The sequence below is a fragment of the Prionailurus viverrinus genome, chromosome A2 (genome assembly GCF_022837055.1).
Source record: "Prionailurus viverrinus isolate Anna chromosome A2, UM_Priviv_1.0, whole genome shotgun sequence".
Lineage (NCBI taxonomy): Eukaryota > Metazoa > Chordata > Mammalia > Carnivora > Felidae > Prionailurus > Prionailurus viverrinus.
This window is the reverse complement of record NC_062562.1, coordinates 127,318,928-127,338,627: the sequence shown is the minus strand read 5'-3', so window position 1 is coordinate 127,338,627 and position 19,700 is coordinate 127,318,928. Positions and strand designations below refer to the sequence as shown.

The window sequence follows — 19,700 nt, the reverse complement described above, 5'->3', positions numbered from 1 at the left end:
CTGGTTTACGCTGCAGATTCCCCAGAAGACTTGAGGATTGGTTATATTTGGTAGCTCTAGAAATTGAGGTGAGAGTAAAAACAAGGGTTGATTGAAAGATTGCTGAAGAAGCAGTTAGACCTGAGACTCTTTCCCAACTTCACACAGGTGGGCAGTTGCCTCTCCTTACTCTGGTATAAGTCTAGAGGTTTATTCTCTAGAGATGCTAATATCAAAAGCTTCTGGACTGAGGGACACCAGACATAAGTGAAAAGAGGAGCACCCCACTCCACATGCATACTGAATGCTGCGAACCACCCACCCCTAGCCCCAGAGTGCTGGCAACCTGGCTGGAGGGCAGAAGATCCTTCTGTAGGGAGTCTACACATCCCAGGGAGGAAAGACCCAGACACTGACAGCAGGGCTTCCCCGAGAAAGTCCCCACCAGCCCATGCTACAGTGAGGATCTGAGTCAAAAAGCCACACCCAGAGGTCCACTTTCCAATCAGCTTTAAAATTTTTAATCAGCTTCCACTTTTAAGTACAAGCCAACAAAGAATCCAGGATCATCGGACATCAGAGGGAAACTTTGAATGTGGAAAGACAACACAAAAAGAGATGAAGCAACTTCAAGAAAATAAACTATTGCTCTATTTTCTAAGGGAGAAACATTTTTCTTAGACTCTAATATCTTACCTATAAAAAATAACTAGAATTTGGGGCACCTGGGTGGCTCAGTCAGTTAAGCATCTGACTTTGGCTCAGGTCATGATCTCGCGGTCTGTGGGTTCAAGCCCCGTGTTGGGTTCTGTGCTGACAGCTCAGAGCCTGGAGCCTGCTTCAGATTCTGTGTCTCCTCTCTCTCTGCCCCTCCCCCACTCATGTTCTGTCTCTCTCTCTCTGTCAAAAATCAATAAACATTTAAAAAAAATTTTTACAATAATAACTAGAATTAGTATCTCCAAAAAGATAAGAAAAGATATTTTATTCGTGTAACAAGAATGTTACACTAAAATTAAAGAAATATTCAAAAAACAAAAAATATCACTTGGAAGTTATGCTAGTGGCATAAGCTAGTTTTCATAAAAGGATTAAAGATGAAATTGAAGAGATCCTCCAGAAAATAGAACAAAAGACAAAGAGATGGAAAATAGGGCAGAAAAGCTAGGAAAATTAGAAGACCTGTCCAGCTGACCCAATATACAAATAATAAGAGTTCTAAGGAAAAAAAGAAAGGAAGAAATCATCAATGAAATAATTCAAGAACGTCTCTCAGAACTGACACATGTGAATTTCCAGGTTGAAAAGGTCCCTGGGTGACTAACACTGTGAATGCAAATAGAGCCACCCCAAGCCTATCATCACAACATTTCAGAACTCTTGAACAGATGCTACTGCAGGTTTTCAAAGGATGGAGGCACAGAGCAGCTTCAGACAACAACACTGGGAGGCTGGGAGCCAATGAACTGATAGCTTCAAACTTCTGAGGGAAAATGATTTTAACCTAGAATTCTATAACCATCTGTTCTGGTTAACTATTGTTGTGTAACAAAACACTCCAAACTTTAGTGGCTTAAAACAACAACCATTTTCATTACCTCTCACAGTTTAGGGTATCAGGAATTCAGGAAGAGTGTGGCTGGCCAATTCTTCCTCTCCGTGTGATATTGACCATGGTTACTTGATGGTATCTACCTAGTGGTTGGGTTAAAGGGTCAGATATGACTTGACTCACATAACTGAGGCTTGAGAAGGAGAGTTAGAATATTGGGTTTGTTGTAGAATATTGGGTCCTGCTTCCTTTCCAGATAGGGACTTTAAAAAAAGGCTTTAATTTTTGGGCAGTTTTAGATATCCAGAAAAATTGAGCAGAAGATACAGAGTTCCTATATACTCTGTCATCTCCTCCTCAATTTTGCCTATTATCAATATCTTGCATTAATGTGGTACATTAGTGTGGTTATAAATGAAGAGCCAATATTTATATATTATTCTTAACTAAAGTCTACAGTTTACCTAAGGGTGTATTCTTTATGTTGAACCTTGCATGGGTTTTGCCAAATGCATAATGGCATGTATCCACCATTACAGTATCATATATCAGTATCACTGCCCCTACCCACAAAAACCTCTGTGCTCCATTTTTTAATCCCTCCTGTCTCTCCCCAAATCCCTAGAAACCACTTATCTTTTACAGTGTCTATGGTTTTGCCTTTTTCCAGAGTGCCACCTAGTTGGAATCATACAGAATATAGCCTTTTCATATTGTCTTCTTTCACTCAGCAATATGCATTTAAGCTTCCTCCATGTCTTTTCATGACTTGATAGCTCTTTTCTTTTTACTGCTGAATAATAGTCCATTGTATGGATACACTACATTTTGTTTACCCATTCACCTTTTGAAAGACATTTTGGTTATTTCCATTGAGGGATCTTTTGACATGGTTTCCAGCAGGATAGTCAGACTTCTTACATGGTGAATCAGGGCTTCAAGAGAACAAAGTTGCCAGGAATCTTAAAAATGGGGCCATAATTGGCATAGAATCACTTCTAACGTACCCGTTGGTCAAAAAGTCATATAACAGCCAAGATTTAAGGGTAAGGGTGTCAAAGATAATGAGGCCATCTTTAATCTACCACACCAGTCAATGAGAGACAAACTCTGATGGTCTCAGAGGTTTATTTCCTTCTTCCTATTGATTCCCTAGCAAGAAGATGATTCATCATGTTTGGGACTCCTCCTGTTTAACAGATAATCTCCTATACCATAAATAATATACTATTATTGTTAAATCGTGACTTACAAACACCAGAACCCTCTTTCCCTAAAAATATGTAGGCTGTCCTTGATATATCTAGTCTAGCTATGTCCTGTTTAAAAGACCTTTCTAGGGGCACCTAGGTGGCTCAGTCTGTTGAATGTCCAACTTCAGCTCAGGTCATGATCTTGCAGTTTGTGAGTTCAAGTCCCACATCGGGGTCTGTGCTGCCAGCTCAGAGCCTGAAAACTGCTTCGGATTCTGTGTCTCTGTCTCTCTCTGCCCCTCCCCACTCTCTCTCTCAAAAATAAACATTAAAAAAAATTTTAAAGACCTTTGTATAAGATAATGAGTGTTCAGAGACCAAGTGGAACTTGAAGTTTCTCCCCAACAAGTCTTATTAACCTTATATATGTTTTTAATTTTTTTTTACCTTATTTATGTTTATACTTACGGTGTAAGCTGTTTCTGGGCCCACATTATACCTCACCAACTCAAAAAATAGAAACATTTTTAGATATACAAATGATAAAAAAAAATAAGTTACTTTCCTCACATCCTTCAAACATTACTTTAAAATATTCTCCGTCAGAAACAATAAAAATGTGGTCTTCTAGAAAATAGATCTACTAAGCCGGGAAGAAGTGAAGACAATCTCCAGGATGATGAAGATGGGGGCTCTCAGGATATCTACTGAGCACTAGGGTGAGAGGGAAGCAAGTCCAGAGGAAGCAGGTCCAGAGGTTTCAGGAGAGATTTCTGCAAGATAAAATGAATAAATTATCCATTAGAGTATATTCAAAGGTGATCAAACAACTGTAAAAAATTTGAGGGTAAATTGATGATAAATACTTAGAAAATTAAGCAAACAAATAAAAGGCAACTATTAACTCCAGGGAAATAAAAGAATTTAGAAGGAAAGAGAAAGCAATCATACATCAATTGTGAATAGCCAAACCCCCTGCTCTATGGTGGGAAGTAAATAGACTACAAATCAAGAAGTGGACTTGAAAGTATGTTATTTAGAGATAAGAAAGAATATACCCAAAGAGTCAGTTAAGGCTGAAATTAGTAGCCTCTGGGAATGGAGAAATGGGGAAGGTAGGGGAGTGTGGGATTGCTGTTAATCACTATAAGCTTTATAGACATAAATAGTTTAACTGTCTTTGCTTACGTTTACCATTTCATTGAGCCTTGCTCTGACCACTCTAACCCTATTTCTTCTGCCTCCTTTTTTTCATAGCACTTACCGCCTTCTAGCATCCTCTCTAATTTGTTCATTCAGGATGCTTACTGTTTTTTTCCTGATAGAATTTCAACAATACAGGGCAGTGGTCTTCATCGTCTTCATTTACCAGTATGACCCAGGTGCCTAGAGCAGTCTCTGGAACATAGTAGGGCCCATTAAACATCACTCAAGTAAAACAACTTTGGCTTTTTAAAATTATTTGCATGGGTAGCTTTGATTTTTAAAAATAAAATAAATAATTTGCCTAAAAATTCTACCACAAAGTAAAAATCCCATACTTAAATATTGCTCATACATCTTGCTTGTCTATCAAAAAATGTTATCATTAGTTTTCTCAGGCTTCGAAATGAATACTCCTTCAGTGCATCCCAAGTTCCCAACCTGATACATGTTTACCTTTATGAAACACTGAGACAGTTGGCAAGCACTAAAATATAATAAGTGAGGCTCACATAACACTTAAAAATAAATGATGATTTATGTAAGGTTGTGAGATATGAAGTTATTATAATAAAGAGAAGATACAAACATTTGAGGAGTAATCAAGTACTTCTGAGTTTAATTATCATTCATTAGTCTATACCTGGTCTTGTTTCAAAAAAGATTTTAGGGAAGCCTATAGAAGTATAAAGGATATAACATTAAATTACACTTAAATTAAACCTTGGCAAGAGAAGATAGAAAATCAAGGATGGGACAAAGAGAAGCCAAGAAAACGACTTAAAATACATGCAGTTATAAGCTGATACTGGTCACAAATTTGTCTCTAAACTCTGTGTCCATTAGTATTAGATTTAGCTACAATTAAACAAAGAAACTCAATATATGGGTGGTTAAAATAAAATAATATTTTAGTTTATTTCTCTCACACGTAAAATTTCAGAAATGTGGAATCCGGCTCTAGTGTGAGAGCTCAATTCCACGGGTTCTCAAGGATTCGGGGTTCTTGCATCTCACCCCTCTGCCTTCCCAATGTAGGAGATACCCCCATAGTCCAAGATGGGATCACTCTGGGCACCAAAATGGAGAAAGAAGTTAAAGAAGGAACAAGGGGCACTTGCCAATTGTTTCCTAAGAAATATTCCCAGAAATTGGATACTTCCCCTTCTATCTGATCGTCCAGAAATTAGTGAGGTGGCCAATTGCGGCTGTAAGGGAAGCTGAGTAAAGCAGTCATCACTGTGACATTATCATGTCCTACTAAAACTTCTATTAAAATGAAGGGGAGAGCTAGATCTGAAGGACAACAAGGGTGTGTGCCACGGCCTCATAGCAACCAAAAGAAGAAAGGGAAGAAGGTCAGGTTCAAAATCGCTGAACAATGTATAGAATCACTGAATCACTATCTTGCACACCTGAAACTAATATAACACTGTATGTTAACTCTACTGGAATTAAAATTTAAAAAACCTAATAAAATTTAAAAATGGACACAGTTGTCAAGATGACCTTTGCTCAAGCAACTTATAGTAGCTCTTGGTAAAAAAGATTAGAAAGGGATGACTCTGGAGAACTTCACAAAAGTGAAAAAGTTTAGTCTTACTACATTGATGCAAACCATTTTATAGCACTGTTATTTGTAACAACTCTTTTTTTTAATTTTCTTAATGTCTATTTATTTTTGAGAGAGAGAGAGAGAGAGAGACAAAGCGTGAGTTGGGGAGGAGCAGAGAGAGAAGGAGGCATAAAATCCAAAGTGGTCACCAGTTCTGAGCTGTCACCGACTGAGACACCAGGCACCCCACAACTCTTAATAATGTATTGACAGTTTAGAGAAAACATGTGTGCAAAGATTTGATCTTCTGAGTTCATTTGAACGATCCATTTTGAAAAATCATAATAAAATAAAGGTTTTTGAACTTTATTGTGTGAATGTCCTGATATACACCTTTGTATTTGTCCTGATATACACCTTTGTATTTGTTTCAGAATTAAAGAAAATTCTATTTACCTTCGCTTACGGAAAAGAAACCACTGCAATCACAGAGACTACCAGAATATTTCAAGAAATGGTATGTACCTTTCCATCGAAGCCTTCAGCAGTGTGCCTTTACTGATTGATTTTATTTCATAAGTTCCACAAAAGCTGAGTTAGAAAACAAGGGCCACCTAATAAAATGAACAGTCTCCCTTTCCAGCACCAGGGCCCTTCAAATACAGCATCTTACCTACAGCAGAGGAGAGAAAGAAAAAGATGTGGTGAGGATGTACACCAAGGCAAGGGAGCAGGTCAGTCATCCACAAGCAAAGTTCTAGAAAGGCAGGGCATTCAAGGCTCAGGAGGCAAGACTTAAGCAAGCCTTAGCAGAACAAGGGCTGAGTAAAATCAAGATCATTGCAAAGGCTCTGCCCTTCCTTGTGATGCAAAGTCTCCCACATTTCTAGTGGGATTTGGAGTTTTTTTATTTAATGTTTATTCATTTTTGAGAGAGAGAGAGAGACAGACAGAAAGAGAGACAGAACATGAGTGGGGGAAGGGCAGAGAGAGAGAGGGAGACACAGAATCCAAAGCAGGCTCCAGGCTCTGAGCTGTCAGCACAGAGCCCGACGCGGGGCTTCAACTCACAAACCACAAGATCCTGACCTGAGCTGAAGTCAGTCACTTAACGGACTGAGCCATCCAGGCACCCCTGAGATTGGAGTTTTAAGATAAATGGCTAAGTGTTTATATCTGAAATCCCCAAAGCCATTAAGAAAATGAATGTATTTTCAGAGTGTTGTGGAGACTTGCAGGTCTCCATCAGTTTCCCATGTTTCCCAGGACATCAGTGTCCTTGCCTCTCACCTACGTGGTTCTCAGCTCCCACCTTGGACCCAGAGACAGTCCATTGCCACAGGACTTCAGTGAAACTCCTGACTGATGAACCAATGCCTGGATAATGCCAAATGAATTGCCAAGTAATGTTTTGTGACACCGTGATGTAGAGATGGCAGACACTTAGGGTGGGTGTTGCCACTCCATCTTCCTAAGATGTCACTAGTCAACCTTGGCGCTCCTCTCTGCTACACCCAGATTCTGCCTCAGCAATTCCTACGATACAGCACATCTGACAATCAGCATCAACAGGTTAGACTTGGCATGTAAAGCTAAACCTATTTGCCATCCCTGTGCCATTTCCAATTCACAAGAGTGCTAAGGCTTTTTCCGGGCAGTACAAGTTTTAACCAAATATATGAGCAGCAAATAATGTATGTCTTATCATACATATTCTACACAGAATAAATGTTCTGCTAGTCTAAGAACAATATAAGTTTTCTTACTAATGAAATAATAGTTGCTATTTATTACTCTCTTACCAAGTGCTAAGAATACTTTACGTATAATATTTCAGCTTTTTTTTTCAACAAACTGTAAGGCAAGTATCAGTATATGTCTTCAGTTCTATGATACCACTGATTATAATAGCTCAAGGGAGTGTTGAGGGAGGAAAAAGGAAGGAAGAATTACAGTGTACACATTGATTTCAGGACTCAACCCAATGTCAAATGTGCTAAAATGTATTTCTCAGAATTGAGGAATTCTAATGATAGATACCCACACTGTTATAGCTGAGAAAACAGAGACATACAGAGACCAAGAACATGGCCTGGGATCACAGAGAAGTTTGCAGGGCTGGGATCTGTAGCCAGCTTGTTACACCACACTCAGACACCAACAAAGATACTACAGTCACTGGTCTGTGATCTAAGATGATCTACAGAAAGAGCTTGGCCTCACCTCTCTGCAGATGAACACAATGGACAATGTAGTGGAAAGTTAGAATTGAACCTGGCTGTGAATCATCATATACACAAAGTGAATATCAGCCCCTTGCACTTTCTCTTTTCCTTTAGTGAGCTAAACAAACAACCCCAAAGCTGTCAAAAGCTCTCTGTCAATGTATAATAAAACACAAAGAACAAAAACACCTGTGTTCAATATCACGCACGCTAGAAAATAATGGTGAAGAGGCCATATGTTTTTATTTAGAAAGACAAAACACTGTCAAAAGAAAAATCGGGATACAAAGTTGGATGGTATAGTTTAATTTATAGTGTATTATTTATTTTTTTTCTTTTTTTAATGTTTATTTATTTTTGAGAGGGAGAGAGGCAGACTGCAAGCAGGGGAGGGGCAGAGAGAGAGGGAGAGACAGCATCTGAAGCAGGCTCCAGGCTCTGAGCTGTCAGCACAGAGACCAAAACAGGGCTCGAACCCACAGACCGTGAGATCATGACCTGAGTTAAAGTTGGATGCTTAACCCACAGAGCCACCCAGGCACCCCTACTATATTTTTTTAAATAAGAGAAAAAACTAGCTTCACATATGAAGATCACAGAAAATATATCAAAATCATTACGTTTGATCAATTATGGATGATCTTTTTTTTATATATACTTTTCTGTTTTCTAAAGGTTTTATGTTTACACAGAAATAAACTTAAAGAAAAAACAAAACAAAACCTAGAAGAAAGTGAGTACAGGAACAGTGAAGGGCTTGCCTGGGATCCCATAGTTGAAGGGGTCAGGTTAGGACAGGAACAAACAATAGGACTCTAAGCTGCACGCTCCCTGTGCCTACGATGCCAGCATTTCCCTCTCTCCCAAGCCCCAGACTTGTCAACTCAACATTACTTTCTACCCACAATGAATGCAGTGATCTTTTGTAAAATCAAAAAGACCAAAGTAAGATGCTCCAAAAATACAAAGTACAATTTGTAGTAGATGTTTCTCCTTTTGTGGTATGCTGTCTTGACAGCATTCCTTTAAAATTCAGATTGTGAAGATAAAACAGGGGAAAAGAGATGGGAGAGAAGCCTAATCATGAAAAAAAAACAGGCATGTCAAAATGGGATCAAAACCTGTGCCTTCTGTCAGAGTTAAGTCTAATAAATAGGTGCCAGAGTGTAAGTGGGGGGAGGGCTTATTTCCTTCCTTTTCTTTAAATTTGCAATCCTTAGAAATGCCTAAAATGTAGACTTTGTCTAGTATAACTTCTTTGAAGATGCTCCTTGACTATTTTTCTAAGGATGGAATTCTACAAGGGTTTTTATTGCTGCTGTTGTTATTGTTTTAGTTCCTCATAATTACTCATTATTTAATGTTCTGGTTTTACTTCCAGCCTTTCTTCCTATTTACTGCAGCTTTTCCTCACTATGGGTTTTCTTTGCTATTATGCAGAATGTAACCTGACTAGCTGTGCCAAGTTATTTCAATTACTCCCCAGGGTTTTTATTGGGTATAGGAAAAGTCAGCCTTCTACGCCCTGCATATTTATGGCTACACTTATTTTTCAGAACCAGCAAGGGGGCGGGTGGTGGAGAGAGAGGGAGAAAGGAGAAAGAGAAGAAAGAGTTGAATGGAATATTAAAGACTTTCTTAAAAACTGTGTAGTAAGAATTAAAGAAACAGCTCTTAGTTTCATCTTGATGTTTCTGAACAAGACCTGGAAAATGTCTAGAGATACCTCTACCATGAACCATTGCCAGTGATTATAAAGCATTTTAAGATGTATAATGCCAAAGTCATCTTTAAGTTGGGTACTGATTGCCCAGAAAGCTTCCAGCTAAATCTTTACAATGGGCAAAGGCGATTTGCAGCAAACTCCTACAGCTCCCAGCTTGCCCAGAGGACCTGCGGAGCGGGGCCGCATAGGGACAGGGAAAGGGTCAGTACACCTTGTGGTTGGCTGGGTCCTCACAGAATGTCACCTCACTTCTCAGAGATGCAAAGCGATTCCCAGAGAACAATTGCAGAGGTATCCCACTCTTGTTGCTTCGTAAAATCATTTCATTTCCTTGCCATGTAAACTAGTAGACTGGTTTTGAATTTAGGCGCTGGAATTGGTGTGTGACTTAGACAAATAGTTTAATTTCCCTGGCCCGTTTCTGCATCTATATAGAATGTGGGTCATGGTTCAATGCACGCAATTGCCAAAGTTGACCCGGGATGTCACTCTGGGTTGCCTAGACAACAAGGTAGCCCCAGTAGGTCGCCTTCACCCTATTTTGCGGAGGGAAAGGCTGCACCCAAAGTCAGTGAGTGATGGGGTTCGGGGAACAAGCCTTGCCTTGTATGTTTGCCCCTTCTCCAATAAAGCCAATTTTTAAACTACATCACATGACATGCAGAATTCATCACAAAACCCAGATGGGGCCCACTTTGCACAGTGGGGATAATAACAGGACATACTTGAACTTCACAGGGCTATTTAAGGTTGAATGGGAAAAATGCAGTGCTTTCTAAATGTCCATCATCATTGCAAACTCCACCTACCACCTGTCCTATTATTTCCTCAGCATTTCAAAATATCAGTCACTTTTTCAATGTACATTGTTTCTTAAAAAAAAAAAGTAGATTTGAAAACACAAAAATACATTTAAAAGATGAACGCCCATGATGGGAAAGCCTGTTGCTCACCGAGTGTAAGGACAGAACAAGGGGACATCTGGGGTTGGGTCTACAGGCCCCTCGCGACAGCAGTGGGCAGGGTCATGGGTGAGGGGCAGCTGGCTGGACCAGGAGAATCTCACAGAAAAAGAGGGCTCTTCCTCTGGGAGGAAAAGGCTGAGCAAGGGATAAGAACGGGAAATGATTGGAGCCTGGTGGACAGCAGGTCTGAGAGTGACTGAGGGGAGCTGGGGCCAGGAACAGAGGAGAAATGGGCAGGACTTCAAGGCAGCCCTGGGGAATGGGTGCATCCTGGGCAGTGGGCTAGGGCTCCCCTTGCAAGGCTGGAGGAAAGTAGGACAAAGGCAGGATTGGGGTGGAGGGAAGTGAGAGCTACAGTGTGGGGCAGTAAGGATGGGTGGGGCAAAGGACGGAAGCTGTGGGGTAGTAGAGTCTGGAAAACAAGCTTTGACTTGTTGAGCTGGGAGCCCTAGAATATTCTAGAAGGTGGAGGAGCAGATGAAGGTTTTCAAATATGATCACCTCTCAGAGGTAGACCTATAAATGTGGATGCCAATCAATATCCATCTGAGAGTCCAGTGAGGCAAACATGGACCCCCAAACTACCTCTCATACCCATGCTGCATGTTCCACGTTTGGAGACCTTGGCATTGGGCCTCAAAGCCTCATGCTCAGTAAAGAGTCAATGAATGCTAGCTTTTATTTCAGCCCTCACTGTCCTTGCCTGATCTCACTGCTCCCATTCACACGTCCAGCAGAGCCAAACTTCTGCCACCTTACACAAGTCCTCTGTTGCTGCCTCTGGTCACCCTTTATTTGGCTTGAAGCTGCTTCAAGTGGAACTTTCCAGTGCAATAGTGAGCATGAGCCCCGAGGGAACCATATTTGTACTCTAGCACTGAGCTCAGCCTCTGCTGCACGTAGTAGGGAAAAGTCAAGCCAACACACTTTTTTTCTTATAAACTCAAATAACTCTCAGGAGTTACATTTAGCCTTTGAAGAGAAGAAAAGCACACACAGTAATCCTTTGCCAACCTGAATACCTCCACAGTGGGCAAAAGCCACGATTGGCAAGATTATACTTCATTTTTAAAATAAAAGGTAGAAGAAAAACAAATGTTAAAGGAGTATGCAACATGTGTTTTTAAGTAAACAAAAATTCACAAGTCATCCACTTCTAAAATAAACAAGACTCATATGCTTTAAAAGACACACAGATCCCAGCCCCTGAGCCCCCATGGCCACAGCACACAGCCTACAGAGGTGGGCACTCTGACCTACCCATTCCTGGGCCACGCGTAGCATCTCCACAGTTTCCCAAGGAGACTTTACTAGCCTGGAATGTCTTTTGTCACTGGTAGCCTTCCTCACTTTGATTCTGCAGGTTTAGCAAAACCTTAGTGTAAACCCCTATTTGGGGTCATTTTGTTTTCAGAAAGTCAAAAGTGCTTACAGGAATTCTGTTTTCCAGGCCTGATCTCCCACACAGTGTGAGGCCACCCCTCTCTGTGCACGCATGTGCTCCCCCACACGCCAGAAGTGGGAGCAGGGGACCAGCTGGAAGTATATAGATAAGAAACTTGGAGAATTTTTTTTTAATTTTTTTAACGTTTTTATTTATTTTTGAGAGACAGAGAGACAGAGAACGAGCAGGGGAGGAACAGAGAAAGAGGGAAACACAGAATCTGAAGCAGGCTCCAGGCTCTGAGCTGTCAGCACAGAGCCCCCATGCGGGGCTCAAACCCACGAACCGTGAGATCATGACCTGAGCCGAAGTCAGTTGCTTAACCGATTGAGCCACCCAGGCTCCCCGGAACTTGGAGAATTTTAACATGCTGCCACACAGCATGTGTCACAGCCTTACCTACCTGACCCCACCTCAATCCTTTTGCTGCAAACCGGATTTGAGCTTGAACTCCACTGCCCCTCCCCCACTCCAAGAACTTGCTGGTTCCCTTCTTTCAGCTTGCATTAAACCATCTAGAGAATGGGAGAGAATCTGGCAGACCAGAGAAACTAGGGTAAAGGGGCAAAATTCAGGGCAGCGTATGAAATTTATATTCAGGCCATCTACATGGTAAGGTGCTGGGAAGGCTAAGTGGGAGGTGGCGGGAAGCAGAGGGGTGAGGAGCAGAAGCAGAGGGAGGGGAGAGGGAGGAAGAAGAGAGCAGGGTACTACGTGTCCATGACGGCTATGAGCTCAGCTTCGTGCTCCCTCCTGATGGCCGCTCAACTGTTTCTTCTACAAATCACTGCTCTGAGATGAACCCCACAAGATTACCGGCAAAGCAAGTCACCTCATTCATGCACCGCAGCACAGTACAACTCATTCCTGTTGCTCTCCAGTGAAAAGTGAGGGGAGAGGCGAACCCTAAACTCATCTCCATGCTGATATTAAGTCTGCTGGTGTTTTTGAGCACCAGCTGCTGTAATAGGCACAAAGGATAAAAAAGACTAACCATTAATGGATGCATGACCACATTCAGGTCCTGACCTCTCACTGGCTGGCTCCATAGCCTCCGTGAGTCCCTCCCTGTTCTGAGCCTCAGTTTCCCTCTGTGTAAAATAAAGGGCTTTAACCAGATAATCTCAACTTCCATCCAAGCTCCATGGCTCTGAAATTCTAAATCAGACTGTTTTAGACCAGCAATCTTCAGGGTCACTCCATGGTTAAGTGTTTTGTTTTTAATCTGATTTGTTGCTCATATTTAAAACTCGAGAGCTCTTGCATAAAAATCCCATTTTTATCTATGTCTGAAAATCAGCAGTTCTGGCAACACAGCCACACCCCTGCCTGGCAATGATTGGTTGGAGCTGAGTAGTGGCCTGCCCTTCAGGTGGACTATGGGCTTAGCTACCTGGCCCTTGTGGCCATTTGAGGCTTCGGACCCCCTCCCAGGTCTTAAGTGGCCAGGGACTGTGCAAGTAAAAGTAGGACTTCAATGTACAACAAGTCAAAAGTGGGAAGAGCTCCTACAAGGTGACCAGGCCCGGGGTGAGAAGCAGAAGGAGAGAAGACGCTCCTGGGGGATGTTCTAATAAGAGTGAACATGAGAGAACCATCCATCCTGCTGTTAGACTTGCAGAGATTTGCCAGAAAGCAGCTTGCTTCCTCAACAAGCAAGAGAACTGTCGAAGGAGCTTGCCTTGGACACAGAAACACCACCATTCAGGCCTTGCTCCAAGCCAGAAAGAATACATCGATGTCTTTTCAGGCCCTGGCCAGCTAATTGTGTTCTACCTGGGGAATACCATCTAGGAGGGACCATTGGTCAGGGCATGATTCCTCAGGAGCATCCATTAGCAGGATGGGTGGATTTAGCTGGAGAGGTTTGGAGGTTGCTATTGTTATTACTACTTTTATAGATTTTAGCTGATATTAAGTACTGCAGGCTTAGTTCAGACTGCTTTAACAACAACAACAACAAACATAGACTATCTTATAAATGACATAAACTTATTTCTCACAGTTTTAGAGTCTGGAAGTTCAAGATCAGAGTGCTAGCAGGGGGAGTTCTGGGTGAGAGCCCCCTCCCGGGTTGCAAACTGCTGACTTCTCCTTGTATCCTCTTGTGACATGGCAGAAAGAAAGCGCCCTAGCTTTCTGCCTCTTCTTAAAGGGCACAGATTTGATTCATGAGAACTCCATCCTTTGGACCTAATTACTTCTCAAAGGTCCCACCTCCAAATATCATGATGATGGGAATTAGGTTCCAACGTATGAATTTTGGAGGGACACAAATATTTAGTTCATAAAATGTACCTTCTTTCACCCAGACACTATGCTAAGTACTTTGCATACTTTATCCCCATTTAATCCACAAAGCAACCCTATTTTACAGGTGAGGAAACTGGGGCTTAGATAAGTTTAATAACTCACCCAAAGTCCATTAGCTCATCAGTGGTAGAGTGTAAACCCGTGTCTGTCTCGTACAAGCCATGTCAGAGAGTGTCTATGCCTGCTCCCAACCATGCCATGCTGTCCCTCTTTCAGATTCTGGCTTCTAAAGCCACTATCTTCACTTCACTGTCACACTGTCAAGATGACCCATACCTGCCCAGAGGCAGCTGAACATCAGAATTAGATACCTTGACCCAGCACTCTGTTAGCCTTCCCTCTTTATCGAAAGTGATCCTCTCAGAAAGGGAGAGGAAAGAAAAAAAAGTAAAAGAAGGATGAAGAAACAAACTAGAAATGAGTATTAATCCAGGTAGAGCTGAATTCAGTTACACATACAAGAACGTATTATTTTTATTATCACTTCCCCCCACCATGGTCTCTATTCTCTAATAAAACAGATTCTGTGGCTTTAACTAGCTGTCTGAGCACTTGCTACTGTATTCTTGACAAAAATGCACAACCTGAATTTAATTAGGAGGAAACATAAGACAAACCCAAATTGAAGGGTGTTCTATAAAATAATTGGTCAGTACCCTTACAAAGTGTCAAGGTCATAAAACTTTGAAGAATTAGCCCAGGTTAAAGGAGACTGGGCTGACATAAAACTAAATACAATATGTGATCCTGAGTTGGACTGACCCAGAAAGTGTTGGGTCTGAGTTGGACTGACCCATGAGTGGGACAATCAGTGAATTTAAATAGGTCTATAGATTTGACAACAGTATTGAATTTCCTGATCTTGATAACTGTACCATGACTGTGAAAGATGTTCACTTTCAGGGAGTTTGGATAAAAGATATGTGCAAATGCTTTGTTCTATTTTTGCAACTTTTGTAAACTATTTCAACCTTTGAAAATTATGTTAACTTCTTGGAAATGATTTTAAAATGGAAATTTTAAAACAATTTTTTAAAAGCCACAGAGCACAGGAGAGAAGCAAAGAAATTATCTTGCCAAGCAGAAGTAGGCCCTCAGTAAGTATTTAGTAAACCCAACCACTGGGTCAAGTTTTTAATCTCAACCCAGAATGTTGGGAGGCAATGAGAGAAATTATTTATAACAAAACAACTGGGATGTTTCTATTTGGGAGCCATGATGCAGTGTGCTCACAGCAAAAAAAAAAAAAAAAAAAAAAAAAAAGCCAGGTTTTATTTTTTTTATTTTTTTTAATTTAATTTTTTTTAATTTTATTTATTTATTTATTTTTTTATATGAAATTTATTGACAAATTGGTTTCCATACAACACCCAGTGCTCATCCCAAAAGGTGCCCTCCTCAATACCCATCACCCACCCTCCCCTCCCTCCCACCCCCCATCAACCCTCAGTTTGTTCTCAGTTTTTAACAGTCTCTTATGCTTTGGCTCTCTTGCACTCTAACCTCTTTTTTTTTTTCCTTCCCCTCCCCCATGGGTTCCTGTTCAGTTTCTCAGGATCCACATAAGAGTGAAACCATATGGTATCTGTCTTTCTCTGTATGGCTTATTTCACTTAGCATCACACTCTCCAGTTCCATCCACGTCGCTACAAAAGGCCATATTTCATTTTTTCTCATTGCCACGTAGAATTCCATTGTGTATATAAACCACAATTTCTTTATCCATTCATCATTTGATGGACATTTAGGCTCTTTCCATAATTTGGCTATTGTTGAGAGTGCTACTATAAACATTGGGGTACAAGTGCCCCTATGCATCAGTACTCCTGTATCCCTTGGATAAATTCCTAGCACTAAAAAAGCCAGGTTTTAATACCAGTTTTTGAGTTGCTTGATCTAAAAGGTAAATGCAGATATGCTCAATGCCTGCAAGGTATCAAAACTTCCTATTTATCCTAAGGACCAAACGTATCTCCAAGATACACTGTTTGATTTTAATAGAAACTTTTGAGTTAAAAACATTTCAATTTGATACATTTTGTATAGAGGGGCACATTTCCCTCCTTATATTAGGAGGATTTATTCCCATTTTTAATATTTTCAAGGCTTTCAATCTCAAAGAATCATTAAACAGTGGAGACATTCTGATCCAAGTGGAACTATTTCTTAGCACTTATCTACACAGCCCTGCCTGGCTTCTCCTTGTTCCATGCAACTCATCTAGATAGAAGCAGGGCACCTGACAATGATTATAATGTGAAGAGAATGAGTTTTCATTTCTTCTGTTAGGTCAGGATTTCCATCCTGTACCTCTTGAATCTCCCCACCTATAGAGGGCAAATTCAGAAGCAAATATCTTCTACTTTTTTTATGTAATTGTCAATGGCAAAGGTTGCTGAAGTCCTAGGGGGTCTCCTTTCAATAGATCCCCCCCCTTTTAAATGTTTAAACATTTATTTTGAGAGAGAGTGTGCACATGGGGGAGGGGCAGCAAGAAAGAGAGAGGGAGAGAGAGAATCCCAAGAAGGCTCTGTGCTGTCAGCACAGAGCCCAACATGGGGCTCAAAACCATGAACTGTGAGATCATGACCTGAAATCAAGAGTCAGACTAAGCCACCCAGGGGCCCCTCAGTAGAGCTCATTTGTTTAGGATTTGAGATAAAGGACATTGTGGGGAAAGCTCCCTGCTACTTGTGTTGATAGCTTAAATGAATTTGCCATGTTTTTTTATCAGCTCCAAAGCATGCTGGGATGTGCCTTTTACCTTTGGTCTTCTCTTACTTCCCATCCTCTCATTTTCCACTTGATTTTGCCCCCACTACTCCCTCTGTTTCTTCTCCGATATTGTAATAGGTGCTAGAAATAGAAAGATGGACAAGACAAAGCCCCTGCCTTCAAGGAGATCATAACTACATGGAAAAGAGAGACAAATAAGGAGACAATCAGTGTTCTTCTGAAATGACACTAAAATAGAGGTAGGTTGAGGTCTCTGGAGGTGAGAGATATTTACCTCTGCCTGGAGAAGGAGAGGAAAACTTCACAGAGAAGGTACGTTTGAGCAGACTTCCCTGCAGGAAAAAAAAAATAGGAATCCAAAAAGCAGAGGGAGATGGTGACTCAGTGCAAAGAGGCTCCAAGGGCAAAATATCTTTGAGAAAGAGGAAGAGAGAAGTTCAGCGTGGCTGAGGGATGCTTGTGAAGCTGTGTCAAGTTATGAGACTATGAGGGAGATCAGAGCCATTCTGGGAAGGCGATTATATTCTTTTAAAAAATATATGTTTTGGGGAATCATTTATCTAGCTTGTCATAGAAATTCAGAACCACACTTGTGAATTTGAAAGCATTTTCAGTAGTAGAAACACCAGCAAAAACTGTCACAACAATTATTAAGTGCCTACTATTTTGAGCTCAAGGTCAATGTATTAGTCTGAATGTTTCTACTTATTGCAAACAACATTTTTAGAGAAAAGGAATTTAAATTTCTTGTGGCTGATTTTTTAACTGGATGTATATACATCATACTCTTCAAAATGCTTCCTCAATTATAAAAATATGAGCAAAATCTGCATTATTTAAAATCTAATGAAAGTTAAAAAAACATTATTAGATTTACTTTATGTCTGTGTATGATAGCACATTTTCCATGAACATTTTATACTCTCTATAACGCTTCTTAGGTTTCTGGTTCTGGGTACAATAGAGTAAGTATGCTCCACCCAGCCTGCCCCCCTGAAAGCTGCTATAAAGCCTTGTCAGAAAGTATGGAGCAGGTGCTAGAAGACTCTGAAAAGTAAATAGTAGCAGGTCGATTGAAGAAGAAGACCAGAATGAGTACCACCAAACCAGCAGTGAGGTTAGCATTTTATTGTCTTCTGATATCTCCCGACCTAGTCTCAAGGCTCCCCAAAACCCAGACGTGGACAGAGGCACAGAGAAAAAAACCTTCAGTTCTCACTCAGGAAGTGGGAAAGGGGTCTCCTGGCAGCGACATGGTCTCATAGAAGAATGAATAATATAATTCACATATTCTCATATAGGAACTAAAATGATCTAGTTCAATCATAACTGATGTGTATTGTTAAATTGACATCCGAAATGGATTACCGCTTACTAGCTGTAGGACCTTGAGCAAGTCTCTTTCTGCCCCTGGGCCTCATCTGGAAAATGGGCTGCCTGATCACATGCTCTTGGAGGTCCCACCTGGCACTGATGCCCCAAGACTTCACACATGACCTTTAAGGAGCATCAAGAGGCAGAGTTATGAAGCTAATGATATTCTAGCTTGAGGGCCTCCCAAGCTTGGCGACCATATGAATTTGTAAAATTTTCCAACTTAAGATATCTAACCACAATTGGTTCAGACCCTTCTTTCTTCCCACTTTGGCTTCCCTTTATGTCAGGTCTCATTTTTCTGTTTTGTGTCCTTTTCCTTAAAGAGGATTCTTTATAATTTCTTCAAGTTATATAAGCTTTAGAACTTGAAACCTGGATCTTCCCTTGTCCTATTCAGACAGTTATAGCAAAATGGCCTTAAACTTGGGATTTCTTTCTGCATCATGTATAAAAAAGCATCAAATATTTTATCGTAAATTAATTAACAAGTTATTGTCTTCGAACATCAAGAAAGGAAACACCTAGTTTTCTTTCAGTGCACAGCTTAACGCTTCTTCAGGGCTTCTCTGAATCCTCACACTTTATGTTCATTATTTGCCTCAGAACTATAAACTTCATAAAAATAGGGACTGTATCTGTTCTACTTACTGGTGTGTCCCCAACATCTATTGCAATGCCTGGCACACAGGAAGTAGTCCATAAGTGTTATCAAGTTAATGCATTAATTTCTGAAGACCTGTTATATTTAAATATACTTCATCTTGGGGCACCTGGGTGGCGCAGTCGGTTAAGCGTCGGACTTCAGCCAGGTCACGATCTCGCGGTCCGTGAGTTCGAGCCCCGCGTCGGGCTCTGGGCTGATGGCTCAGAGCCTGGAGCCTGTTTCTGATTCTGTGTCTCCCTCTCTCTCTGCCCCTCCCCCGTTCATGCTCTGTCTCTCTCTGTCCCAAAAATAAATAAACGTTGAAAAAAAAAATTAAAAAAAAATATATAAATATACTTCATCTTTTCCCATGAAGAATTTGAGACAGAGCACTTCTGTTCTGGGCCAGGCACAGAAAGTTACAAGCTCATTTATAAGACCATGAAAAGCATCTTACCAGTTGATCTGAATGCCCAGAATATGAAGGAATTGCTGCTATGGTCAACACTGATCCAGCAGTGGAAATGTACACTGAAATTTATTTATGGGAGAACAACCAATGCTGAGATTATGTGAAACCCTTCTTCTCTCCTTGCAGTGCACAATTCCTCATTTAAAATGCAATGAATGAGGGGTTCCTGGGTGGTTCAGTCGGTTAAGCTTCTGACTCTTGATTTCAGTTCAATTCAGCTCAATGTGAGTCATGATCTCACAATTTGTGCAGAGCCTGCTTGGGATTCTCTCTCTCTCTCTCTCTCTCTCTCTCTCTTTCTTCCTCCCTCCCTCCTC

At 40.9% G+C, this 19,700-nt stretch overlaps 1 protein-coding gene across 3 annotated transcripts in view; it reads left to right on the top strand.

Moving 5' to 3' along the window:
* AOAH (acyloxyacyl hydrolase) overlaps nucleotides 1–19,700 on the top strand; it is a 167,132-nt gene that overhangs the window by 112,057 nt on the left and 35,375 nt on the right. For all 3 annotated transcript variants that reach the window (XM_047849273.1, XM_047849272.1, XM_047849274.1), the window contains exon 14: nucleotides 5,917–5,999. In XM_047849273.1, coding sequence (XP_047705229.1) covers nucleotides 5,917–5,999 — 83 coding nt within the window. The remainder of the gene's footprint in view (nucleotides 1–5,916; nucleotides 6,000–19,700) is intronic.